The sequence below is a fragment of the Triticum urartu genome, chromosome 4A (assembly GCF_056163025.1).
Source record: "Triticum urartu cultivar PI428250 chromosome 4A, HENAU_Tu73, whole genome shotgun sequence".
Lineage (NCBI taxonomy): Eukaryota > Viridiplantae > Streptophyta > Magnoliopsida > Poales > Poaceae > Triticum > Triticum urartu.
Genome location: NC_141876.1, coordinates 578,821,981 through 578,835,682, shown reverse-complemented (window position 1 = coordinate 578,835,682; position 13,702 = coordinate 578,821,981). Strand labels below are relative to the sequence as shown.

The 13,702-nt window shown below is 44.7% G+C and overlaps 1 protein-coding gene across 1 annotated transcript; it reads left to right on the top strand.

Annotated features, from left to right (window-relative positions):
* Positions 1-239: 239 nt before the first annotated feature.
* Positions 240-11,508, top strand: LOC147976797 (uncharacterized). Its single transcript, XM_087520973.1, has 8 exons — positions 240-619; positions 7,034-7,247; positions 7,344-7,481; positions 7,876-7,885; positions 7,971-8,473; positions 8,993-9,269; positions 9,353-9,458; positions 11,016-11,508. Exons 1-8 carry the CDS (start codon positions 240-242, stop codon positions 11,506-11,508), a joined length of 2,121 nt encoding a protein of 706 aa, XP_087377099.1.
* Positions 11,509-13,702: the final 2,194 nt, after the last annotated feature.

The window sequence follows — 13,702 nt, the reverse complement described above, 5'->3', positions numbered from 1 at the left end:
ACCGAAAAGGCCTCGTGTGTGTTGGAGCCCAACACCCTTCCAAAGTGGCCCCAAAGCCACCAAAACCCCCTGCATCATGTAGGTCGTTCAATCACGATCGCGTGGCCGCAAACTGAACCTCATTTGGACTCTCCTAGCTCCCTCTACCTATAAATATGTGGCCTCCCCCGAAAAACTCGCGGTACAAACCCTAGCCTCCTCTACCTCGCGCCCGGACGAAATCTCCACCGCGCCCGGACATGTCCACCCGCCGCCGCCGACGAATCTGGCTGCGCCACGTCAGCCACCGCCGCCCTCTCTCTCCTCCAGCCCCGCCGCTGGCCCGCGCGGCCCAGATCGGGCTCGCGGGGCCCAACCGTTCGCCGCCGCCTCCCGTGGAGAGAGCCCGCGTCGCGCCGCCTCTCTGCCGCCCGCCGCTTCTCCGCCGCGGCCGCCGACCGCCGCCTCCCGCACACCCGAGCGCCTCGCCGAGCCGCCCCGCGCCCTGCACCGGCGCGCTCCGCCCGCCGCCCGCCGGAAAGGCCGCGAGCTCCGGCACCGACGACCTCCTCTGCCCCGTCCCGCGTCTTCACCTTCGCCGGACCACCTTTGCCCAGCCGAAGCTCCTCCTCAAACTCCGGTGAGAGAAGTCCGGCCATCATCGGAACGCGTGCCCCAGCCAGATCCAGATCCAGTTCATATCTCGATTGACTTCCCCCCCCCCCCCCCGAAACCCTAGATTTTTGCATACTTTGACATGCCATAACTTCCTCATCGTGGCCCCGATTCATGCGTGTACCATATCAAAATGTTCGTCTCGAAGAGTACATCATTTCATCTCATTGCATCATTTTCATTTGAGCTCATCTTGATGCCCGAAATGCTGTTAGAAGAGGGCTATGTGATGATAGTTTCAGATCAATTTCAGCAAATGCACTTTTGTCATTTTTGTCATGATTAATGTGTGCATGCTATGATCCTGAGCTCTACATTTGTTTTGAAGTATGCCATGCCATCTTTACAGGGGTGTATGCTATGTATTTTTGTGATCTTTGTGGTGATTAGCATAAGCATGCAAATAGCTTACTCAATGATGCTGATTTCAGGGACTTAGAATTTCTCTAAGTCCTTGTCCTGTTATTGTTTTATGCCATATGTTCATGTTGTTTCCTAGTGATCCGTGCCTCTTTTGAGCATGATCAGTAAGGATGTTTTGTAGATATTGTTGTGCTCTATCCATCCATGTCTTTGTTTGCATTTATGGAGCACCCTGGCTTGACTCAATCGAGCTCTACTTTTGCTATAAAATGTTCCTGGCTGATTGTTAACATGTTTTGCAATTTTTCCAAGCTTGTTGTTGTTGATCCGTGCATGCTATGTTGTTATTCTTTCCATGTATAGCTTCTATGCCATGTTTTCCTACTGGGTGTATGCTTAGTTTGTCATGCAATGCATCGTAGTGAGTGCATCGAGCTCGTGAATATGCCTACTCGTTATCTGTTTTGCCATGCTCCAGTTTTTCACTAAGTCTGAATCTGTTTATGTTTTTGCTATGTTCACATGCTTGCAATTGTATTTTCTGATCCCTTTTGGCTCATGGTCACTAAGGGACTTTTGTTTTATGCTTTGAGTAGCTTCATGCCATGCCTTGCTTTACCATGATATGTTCTTGTAGCATGTAGTTATCATGCTCTAATCATTGCTTCCTGATGTTAAATTCCTGACATGCTGTTAATTTCACTAAGTCTGAAACCTGTTATCTTTTGCACTTTTGTCATGCTTGTTTGAACCTGCTATTGAGTGAATTAGCCGTAGCTCAGTGTTCATCTTTTGTCAAGAATTATGAGTGGATCCCTTCCATGTATTTTGTTGCCATGCTTGAGTGTTGTAGCATATTTATTTTGATGCATTTAGATGGTCACTTGCTGATTATCGCAGACCGGTGCCATATTTGTTTTGCTTTCCATTTCCGAACCGTGCATCCGATTCTGGTGATCTTTATATCGATTTCGACCGAAATCAACTCACCTTTCCAGTGGAACTCTTGGATTTCCAAGTTGAGGCCAGGTTCAATCATTCCTTTCCAAGTCATGCATTATGCACCGCATACCGCATCCCGCATATCATGCCATGTTCATGTGTTGGTTGTTTACTATGTTGCGTGCTTCTTTCCGGTGTTGCTTCTTCGGGTTGGTTCCGATAACGTCGCATTTGTGAGGACCCGTTCAACTACGTCCGTTTTTCTTCTTCATGGACTCGTTCTTCTTCCTTGCGGGATTTCAGGCAAGATGACCATACCCTCGAAATCACTTCTATCTTTGCTTGCTAGTTGCTCGCTCTTTTGCTATGCCTATGTTGCGATACCTACCACTTGCTTATCATGCCTCCCATATTGTTAAGCCAAGCCTCTAATCCACCTTGTCCTAGCAAACTGTTGTTTGGCTATGTTACCGCTTTGCTCAGCCCCTCTTATAGCATTGTTAGTTGCAGGTGAAGATTGGAGTTGTTCCTCGTTGGAACATGGATATTTTGTTGGGATATCACAATATCTCTTATTTAATTAATGCATCTATATACTTGGTAAAGGGTGGAAGGCTCGGCCTTATGCCTGGTGTTTTGTTCCACTCTTGCCGCCCTAGTTTCCGTCATATCGGTGTTATGTTTCCGGATTTTGCGTTCCTTACACGGTTGGGTTATAATGGGAACCCCTTAACAGTTCGCCTTGAATAAAACTCCTCCAGCAAGGCCCAACCTTGGTTTTACCATTTGCCTCACCACCACCTACTTTTCCCTTGGGAGTCGCGCTCCTGAGGGTCATCTTATTTTAACCCCCCCCCCCTTGGGCCAGTGCTCCTCTGAGTGTTGGTCCGAACTGAGCTGCCTGCGGGGCCACCTCGGGGAAACTTGAGGGTTGGTTTTACTCGTAGCTAGTCTCATCTGAGTGTGCCCTGAGAACGAGATATGTGCAGCTCCTATCGGGATTTGTCGGCACATTCGGGCGGCTTTGCTGGACTTGTTTTACCATTGTCGAGGATGTCTTGTAACCGGGATGCCGAGTCTGATCGGATTGTCTTGGGAGAAGGAATATCCTTCGTTGACCATGAGAGCTTGTGATGGGCTAAGTTGGGAGACCCCTGCAGGGATTGAACTTTTGAAAGCTGTGCCCGCGGTTATGGGCAGATGGGAATTTGTTAATGACCGGTTGTAGAAAACCTGAAGTTTATCTTAATTAAAATACATCAACCGCGTGTCTAGCCGTGATGGTCTCTTCTCGACGGGGTCTGGGAAGTGAACACGGTGTTGGAGTAATGCTTGACGTAGGTTGTTCTAGGATCACTTCTTGATCATAGTTGTTCGACCGTGCTTTTGCCTTCTCTTCTCGCTCTCATTTGCGTAAGGTTAGCCACCATATATGCTAGTCACTTGCTGCAGCTCCACCTCATACCTTTATCTTACCCATAAGCTTAAATAGTCTTGATCGCGAGGGTGTGAGATTGTTGAGTCCCCGTGACTCACAGATACTTCCAAAACTAGTTTGCAGGTGTCGATGATACCCTGCAGATGATGCAACTGAGCTCAGGAGGAGCTCGATGAAGATCGTGTTTGTTATGTTATTCCGTTTCCAGTTGATCAGTAGTGGAGCCCAGTTGGGACGATCGGGATCTGTGTAGCATTTGGGGTAATCTTCTTTTATTTTGGTTCCGTAGTCGGACCTTGTGTGTATCTGGATGATGTAATGCTTTATTCATGTAATTGTGTGAAGTGGCGATTGTAAGCCAACTATGTATCTCTTTCCCTTATGTATTACATGGGTTGTTGTGAAGATTACCTCACTTGCGACATTGCTTTCAATGCGGTTATGCCTCTAAGTCGTGCTTCGACACGTGGGAGATATAGCCGCATCGAGGGCGTTACACTAGAACACACAAGTTGATCATTGATCCCTTAGCCGTGTGCGGTGCCCCCCTCCACCATAATCCACCTCGGTCATATCGTCGTAGTGCTTAGGCGGAGCCCTGCGCCAGTAGCTTCATCATCACCATCATCACGTCGTCGTGCTGACGAAGCTCTCCCTCGAAACTCAGCTAGATCAAGAGTTCGTGGGATGCCACCGAGCCGAACATGTGCAGATCACGGAGGTGCCGTACTTTCGGTACTAGGATCGGTCGGATCGGCACTACATCAACCGTGTTGTCATAATGCTTTTGCTTACGGTCTACGAGGGTGCATGGACAACACTCTTCCCCTCTCGTTGCTATGCATCACCATGATAGATCTTGCATGTGCGTAGGATTTTTTTTGAAATTACTACGTTCCCAACAGTGCTCCCCTCGGAGCACCCCCCCAGGTACTTTCTTGGCCCATCTTCTGTCTTCTGGTCCAGAAAAAATGCACAAAAATTTTCACTGCGTTTGGACTACGTTTGGTATTTATTTCCTGCGATGTAAAACACAAGCAGAAAACAACAACTGGCACTGGGCACTATGTCAATAGGTTAGTACCAAAAATGATATAAAATGATTATAAAACATCCAAGAATGATAATATAACAACATGGAACAATAAAAAAATTATAGATACATGGGAGACGTATCGCATCCCCAAGCTTAATTCCTGCTCGTGCTCGAGTAGGTAAATGATAAAAACAGAATTTTTGATGTGGAATGGTACCTAAAATATTTATCCTTGTAATTTTTCTTTATTGTGGCATGAATGTTTAGATCCATAAAATTCAAACAAAAGTTTAATATTTACATAAAAATGATAATACTTCAAGCATACTAATAAGCAATCATGTCTTCTCAAAATAACATGGTCAAAGAAAGTTATCCCTACAAAATCATATAGTCTGGCTATGCTCCATCTTCATCACACAAAATACTCAAATCATGCACAACCCCGATGACAAGCCAAGCAATTGTTTCATACTTTTGGTGTTCACAAACCTTTTCAACTTTCCGGCAATACATGAGTGTGACCCATGGACATAACACTATAGGTGGAATAGAATATGGTGGTTGTGGAGAAGAGAAAAAAGAAGGAGATAGTCTCACATCAAATAGGCGTGTCAATGGGCTATGGAGATGCCCATCAATAGATATCAATGTGAGTGAGTAGGGATTTCCATGCAACGGATGCACTAGAGCTATAAGTTTATGAAAGCTCAAAAAGAAACTAAATGAGTGTGCATCCAATTTGCTTGCTCATGAAGACCTAGGGAAATTTGAGGAAACCCATCGTTGAAATATACAAGCCAAGTTCTATAATGAAAAATTCCCACTAGTATATGAAAGTGACAACATAGGAGACTCTATATCATGAATATCATGGTGCTACTTTGAAGCACAAGTGTGGAAAAAGGATACTAACATTGCCCCTTCTCTTTTTTCGCTCATTTTTTATTGGTGGGCTTCTTGCATTGGCCTCTTTTATTTTTATAAAGTCCGGAGACTCATCCCAACTTGTGAGGGAATCATAGCTTCCATCATCCTTTCCTCACATGGGATAATGCTCTAATAATGATGATCATCACACTTTTATTTACTTACAACTCAAGAATTACAACTCGATACTTAAAAAATACGACTCTATGAATGCCTCCGGCGGTATACCGGGATGTGCAATGACTCAAGAGCGACATGTGTAAAAAATTATGAATGGTGGCTTTGTCACAAATACGATGTCAACTACATGATCATGCAAAGCAACATGACAATGATGGAGCGTGTCATAATAAACGGAATGGTGGAAGTTGCATGGCAATATATCTTGGAATGGCTATGGAAATGCCATAATAGGTAGGTATGGTGGCTTTTTTGAGGAAGGTATATGGTGGGTGTAAGGTACCGCCGAAAGTTGCGCGGTACTTGAGAGGCTAGCAATGGTGGAAGGGTGAGAGTGTGTATAATCCATGGACTCAACATTAATCATAAAGAACTCACCTACTTATTGCAAAAATCTATTAGTCATCAAAACAAAGTACTACATGCATGCTCCTAGAGGGATAGATTGGTAGGAAAAGACCATCGCTCGTCCCCAACTGCCACTCATAAGGAAGACAATAAATAAATAAATCATGCTCCGACTTCATTACATAACGGTTCACCATACGTGCATGCTACGGGAATCACAAACTTTAACAAAAGTATTTCTACAATCCACAATTACTCACTAGCATGACACTAATATCACCATCCTCATACCTCAAAACAATCATAAGGAATCAAACCTCTAATAGTATTCAATTCACTTTATATGAAAAAAATTATTATATCCCTCTTGGATGCCTATCATATTAAGACTAAATTCATAACCAAAGCAAATTACCACGCTGTTTAGAGAGACTCTCAAAATAATATAAGTGAAGCATGAGAGTTCAACAATTTCTATAAAATAAACCACCTCCGTGCTCTAAAAAGATATAAGTGAAGCACTAGAGCAAAATTGCCTAGCTCAAAAGATATAAGTGAAGCACATAGAGTATTATAATAAATCACGATTCATGGGTGTCCCTCTCAAAAGGTGTGTACAGCAAGGATGATTGTGGCAAACTAAAAAGTGAAGACTCATATCATACAAGACGCTCCAAGAAAAACACATATCATGTGGTGAATAAAAATATAGCCTCAAGTAAAGTTACCAATAGAAGAAGACGAAAGAGGGGATACCTTCAAGTCTTCTGCGAAGTATACCTTCAAGAGGAGCCCAACATCGGCCTCTTTAGAGAATATTTTTATTTGAACCACCAGAATGAGTTCACCAACGGACCCAGCTTGGAGCTTGGTGCAATCTCGATTCAACGCAGAAGAGACGCCATTTTCCCTTATGCACTCCTGCCGAGTCACCCAAAGGATTGGAATCAGACGTGGTTTTACTGCAAAGATACCTCTCCAGCTGACGAGAATCCACTGTCGGGTTACCGTGTCGAGCGCTTGGACTCAAAGCGCAATCTTCCTGAGAAGCTTACCACCATTGAACGGGCAAAACCTGCTCCTACTATTACAAAGGTTACAGCTCTGCTAGGAAACGGCTTAACTGGTGTTGACCTGTTCAGGTCTTGGGTTTCTTGGCGGATCATCCCTTTGAGTCGCCGCTCCGGTTTAATGTGCACTTACACTGGTGATGTAAAGGATCCACTGCGCCACAACTCTGCACCATTAGCTGACGAGGCAGTAAATGAAATGGTTAAGTCCCTTCTGAATGAAGATCCAAAAGATTGCATTAAAACGGGCCTGGCCCCTTTCTGCAAACTTAACCCGCCACCGGATGTGAGTCTCTGAACTTATTTACCTTTACCTCATTATTCAAACATTTTACTCATCCTTTGATAACTTTTACATGCTAAGTCTGATTTTTGGAAGAAGACATATGATCAAGAAGCTGCTAAGAAGGCCATGGCTGCCAAGAAAGCTGCCAAGAAAACCATCAAGAAGACAACCAAGAAAAAGAAGAAACCAAGCACCTTTGATCTGCTTAATCTGGATGACACTTCTGAGTCGGAGGTAGCCCTTGACTCTCTTGGCTTGTTTTTCAACCATCTTATTGACACTGACTATTATCAGGATGACACGGGAGCCAGCCAAGCAGTTGAAGAAGATGTAACTATTATTTCCTCCGACTCAGAACCTTTGCAAGACAAAAACTTCGGCGAGTAACCCGAAAAGTAAGGTTTTCACACTCCTTGTCTTATTTATATCCTCACTTTCTTTTGAAACGACAACAACACGAGTATCGATGTCCGACCTAGACCAGCGGAGGTGAAGAATTATCCTCTGGTTTACTGAACACTCCTGCTCCTCGAAAACGGCAAAACGAGGTTATTTTTTAACTCACTCCTTTATCCTGCTGGCGGGTCTTATTTGCCTATCACTTACTCTGTTGATGACTGTTATCCAGGAACTTGCCCGTTCTTCTTCTGGCGACTCATCGCAAACTGAATTGTCAGCTTTTAAAACTGCCCCTGGGTAATAGCACTTAATTTTACTCTAAAGCTCTTTATACTCTTATATTTATACTGACTTGTCATAACCCATGCAGTGGTCAAGCAAAGCCTAACAAGAAGGCGAAGGTGACCAAGCCAACTGAGGCACATGAAGTTGCTGAACCGGACCAGCAAGCCTCTGCACCAGAAGCCTCTAAAAAACAACCAGAAGATCCAGATTCTAACACTCAAGCTAAGATGCCTGACCTCTCTGTTGATCAAACCAACATTGACCCTTTAAATACTGAACCGCCAAGCTCATTTAAACCATCAGAGACTTACGCTGATGACGTTCTGATCACTGGCACTGGTTTTACTGAACTGGGGGACCCAACTGTTTTAGCCAAACATTCTGCCAAGCAAGAAGTCATCGAGAGACGGAAAGTGAGGTTTGATATCTCCCACTATGATCAATTGAGCAGCAGTGAAATATTGTCTGGTTATCTCAACCAAGTACACTCCAGCCGCGATTTGGAAATTGAAATGGTGAAACAGATGCACCAGAAATATGAGGTATGTCGTCCGGCTTTAAATAAGTTATGTACATCCTGCCAGCCCCCAAGTCTTCTGGTTATGATAAGATTGAATAATCTATAGACTTAGAAGAATCCATAAGCTTCTGTCATAGACTCCCTCCAAGTCCGATTTAAAATTAAACCGGATGTTGAATTAGTCTAACTTTGCATCCGTAGCCCCCAAGGGCCGGTTTAATCAGTATGAATGAGCCGGTCCTATTTATCATTGTGTAATAAAGAGAACTTAACTGCATAGCCCCCATGAGTCGGCTGAAACTGTTTACAGTACATCCGGCTCATCATTACTAAGATACAAGCAATATGCATTAGCCCCCAAGTGCCAAGTAGTGTTGCTTGCGAAGTGCTTGGGACTTTATTCATAAGAGCCATTTCTTTGAAAAATTGTTTTGACAGACATTAGCCCCCAAGTGCCAAGTGTTGTTACTTGCAAAGGACTTGGGACTTATATTGTTGTAATCCTGATATAAATGTGTTGATAACTCCGTGCTTCATACAGGCTACTACTGCTGAATTGGAGTCTCAATTGAACGATACAAAGACCTGGCTGGTGACTCAGGAAACTGAGACCCGGAAAGCTGAGTCAAAATTTCAGTTTAGTGTGGATGAGTCAGAAAAACTGAAGACCCATTTTTCGGTGGAGAAAAAGACTTGGGTTGAAGAGAAGACTGCTTTAACGCAGCGGGCTGAGAAAGCAGAAGCAACTCTTCAGGAGGTAACCACTGAGCTCACCGGCTTAAATCACTGTGTATCTAAGATGGTTTCTGCTATCTTTGGTGAGTCGCCTTGCTATTCATCCAAAGTGAGTATTTGTCGTAGTAATGTAAACCGCCATTTAGCTGATCTGTGTTTTCCTCAGGTCCCAAGAGTAGCAACCTTAATCAGGATATGCTTGTTAAGCTCAAGGCAGTTTATACCCTTGTCGAGCAATTGTACACCGGAGCTCAGCGTACTCTTGCTACTATCTCCCTGATACGTCTCCAACATATCTATAATTTATGAAGTATTCATGCTATTATATTATCAACCTTGGATGTTTTATATGCATTTATATGCTATTTTATATGATTTTTGGGACTAACCTATTAACCTAGTGCCCAGTGCCAGTGCCAGTTTCTGTTTTTTCCTTGTTTTTGAGTTTTACAGAAAAGGAATATCAAACGGAGTCCAATTGACGTGCCATTTTTTGACGATTTTTTATGGACCAAAAGAAGACCCCAGAGTAAAAGAGTTGGGCCACGAGAGTCCCAGGGTGTCCACGAGGGTGGGGGGCGCGCCCACCCCCACCAGGCGTGTGGTCCTGCCTCGTGGACGCCTCGGGCACCTCCATGACGTGAGACCGACGCCAAAAATTCCTATAAATACAGAAACCTCAGAAAATTAACCTAGATCAGGAGTTCCGCCGCCAGAAGCCTTCGTAGCCACCGAAAACCAATCTAGGCCCTCTCTGGCACCCTGCCGGAGGGGGCCATCATCACCGGAGGCCATGGAGGAGGATCCCGGAGGGGCCATCATCACCATGAAGGCCAAGGACCAGATGGAGAACCTCTCCCCATCTAGGGGGAGGCCATGGAGGAGGAAGCACAAGGGGGACAACCTCTCCTCCTCTCTCTCGGTGGCACCGGAGTGCCGTCGGGAGGGGAATCATCGCCGCGGTGATCGTCTTCATCAACATCACCATCATCATCTCTTTTACGTGGTCCACTCTCCCGCACCCTGCTGTAATCCCTACTTGAACATGGTGCTTTATGCCACATGTTATGATCCAATGATGTGTTGCCATCCTATGATGTTTTGAGTAGATATCCTTTGTCTTTGGGTTGATTGATGATCTAGATTGGTATGAGTTGTATGTTTTACTTTGGTGCTGTCCTATGGTGCCCTCCGTGTCGGCAAGCGTGAGGGATTCCCGTTGTAGGGTGTTGCAATACGTTTATGATTCTCTTATAGTGGGTTGCGTGAGTGACTGAAACACAAACCCGAGTAAGGGGGTTGTTGCGTATGGGATAAAGAGGACTTGATGCTTTAATGCTATGGTTGGGTTTTACCTTAATGATCTTTAGTAGTTGCAGATGCTTGCTAGAGTTCCAATCATAAGTGCATATGATCCAAGTAGAGAAAGTATGTTAGCTTATGCCTCTCCCTCATATGAAACTGCAATAGTGATTACCGGTCTTGTTAACGATTGCCTAGGACAATTTCGCACACCGATCCACCATTATTCCACACTCGCTATTTATAATATTTAGTAATATATTCTAAATTTATGATAACAACACCTACTTTCATATTTTAGCTCTCCGATATCATGCAAAGTTATCCACTTCATACCCACAACATAGTTTTATTTCTTATTGCTAGTTGGAAGCAATCGTTCGGTGTACGTAGAGTCATATCAGTGGCGGATAGGGCTTGAGAGAATATTGATCTTACCTTTAGCTCCTTGTGGGTTCGACACTCCATACTTATCACTTCCACCTTTGGAAATTGCTACGATGATTCCTTGCACTTGGGGATTATCACTCCCTGACTAATCAAGGACCCAACCTTTTAAGTGATGTGTTGAAGAAATTGTCAATCTTGCCCACCAGACTTCAAGAAATTAAACGGTCTTGTGCAAGAGCCGGAGCTCTGACAGCCTTGAGCCATGCCAAGGCATGGGTACCGGAGTTAGACCCAGCAGATGTGGCCAGTGGGTATCCGAGCTTAAAGGAGGATGGGACATCCTTTGATCAGCAAGACTCCGCCACCTGTGTCAAAGAAATTCGTCCTCATGCAACAGTCCTTGCTCAAGAGACCAACCTCTCCAAATATCAACCGGCTTACAATGCAGACAATGAGAAGATGTCTACCCCAGCGTATAAAGTGATGGATCTGATCCCTCCAATTCGTAAGCACACCTTCGCCCCTAAAATTAACCCGTCCGATCTTATCGATGACGAAGTTGAATTCTATGCCTTGCGTGGCTTTGATTGGTCAAAACCAAACTTCCAGACGGCGGCGGAGGATGAATAACCGGCAAGGGATGAACCAGAGGCCTCCAATCAGCAAGGCCAAGAAGATTGAACCGCCGGGCGGTTTAGATACTTGATCTTTGAAAAAACACTTGATCTCATTTTGGCTCATGGAGCCATGTAATAGGTTAGTTAAAACTTAGATCTGTCGTGCCATCGTGCACGTTTTTGTTGTGCATAATATTGCTGATCCACCGGTTCTTAAAAACCATTATGGGTATGATAGTCTTTGATATATGCAGATTTGAATGATTATTATCTTGCACATAAAGAAACCACAAGTGCCCTGGCGGCTGACCGCCAGGCGGGTTATGATACCCAATTGAAGCTGCTGGGGACAAATAGTCCATAACCAAAGCCGGTCTGATAATTGCTAAATAGAATTGCATGCCTGTAGTATATGCCTAGACTGACAGCTTATCAGCTTCATGCAGCTAGAGATGTTAGAATTAACTCCAAACATGGGATTCCTTACGCTCTGCGACTTAGAGCCTATCCTCCTGACGGGTTGTAAAACCCAAAGTATGCTTCAAATATGAGCCGTAAACAGGGCAGCTGGGCCCGACTTATAAAAAACCAGAAGACGACGAAAAAACCAAATACAAATAAGAAATCAAAAGAGATTCAAGGCTTTTGTAGGCTGCCAAGCCAAAGTGTCTTCTTAGATGAAACTAGCCGGAGCCACTGGATTGTTCGTGCGTTCCGTGAGCCTGACTCACAGTACCCAATCGACATTTGAACCCAGATAAAGTCATATCTTGCTTTATAGACTTATCAGGAGCACGTGGGGTCAGAGTAACAACATACATCATGGGACGATTTATCCAAGTTCCAAGGAAGGCGGCTTATGAAGCCTAGATTCATCCTGACTATCTGTAAACCGTGCTCTCGCATGACAAGCCGCCATTTGAACCTTAATCGAGCTCAGATCTTGGTCGAATACGCTGTAAAGACTGATTGTTAAGAGTTCGGCGGGTTAATCAGGATGACCTGATGGAGTTGAAGCAGCTGGTTACTGGTAGGATGACCTGGTCAGAGTTTGTTCTCTTTGGTCGAATAGGCCTATGTTTGAACAAACCTGGTCACGAGGGTAGTAATGCTATGTTCTCTTTGGTCGAATACGCCTATGTTTGAATAGGAAGCCCCCAAGTGATATGCTTACAAGTGTGGTGTTGAGCCGATCACAAGGGTACCGACAGCTATGTTCTCTTTTGTGAATACGCCTATGTTTGAACAGGAAGCCCCCAAGTGATACACTGACGAATCGCGCTCATCAGGGACCTATGTTTGAGCTGTGTTGTGCATCCAACTCTCTTTGGTCCCTGAGATTGTGGGCATCAAGCCTCTTAAATGATGATAAAGACTCAGCTTCGAGGAAGTGAAACGACAGAGGCCCTGAATTGTCAGGGATGCCGGCTTTATTATACTGCTTATAATATATACATCAGGTAACAATGTACATCACGAGAGCCGGCGGCTCAAGTATAGTAAGGCCGAAGATGAGCAATGTTCCATAGCCGACGGGTCTCCTCCTCCGATGTGCGTGAGTCCTTGTTGTCTCGAACGTCGATAAGGTAGTATGACCCATTATGTAAATTCTTGCTAACCACGAAAGGTCCTTCCCAAGGTGGTGATAACTTGTGCATATCTATCTGATCTTGGATGAGCCAGAGCACTAAGTCGCCTTCTTGAAAGGTTTTGGTTTTGACCCGCTGGCTATGATAACGCCATAGGTCTTGCTGGTAAATCGCCGGATGAGCTGCCACAAGATCACGCTCCTCATCCAATAAGGCAAGTGCATCTTGACGCGCCTTTTCATTGTCAGCCTCAACATAAGCCGCGACCCGGGGTGAATCGTGACGGATGTCACTAGGGAGAAACGCCTCTGCCCCATAAACCATGAAAAAGGTGTGTAACCCATAGACCTGTTGGGGGTCGTGTTGATGCTCCATAATACTGAGGGTAATTCCTCCACCCAACAACCCGACGTTCTCTGCAAAGGAACCATAAGCCGGGGCTTGATACCTCCCAGAATCTCCTGATTTGCTCGTTCTACCTTCCCATTGGATTGAGGGTGAGCCACAGAGGAAACGTCAAGCCGGATATGCTCCCGTTGACAAAATTCTTCCATAGCACCTTTAGAAAGATTAGTGGCATTATCTTTGATAATGCTATGTGGAAAACCAAAATGGAAG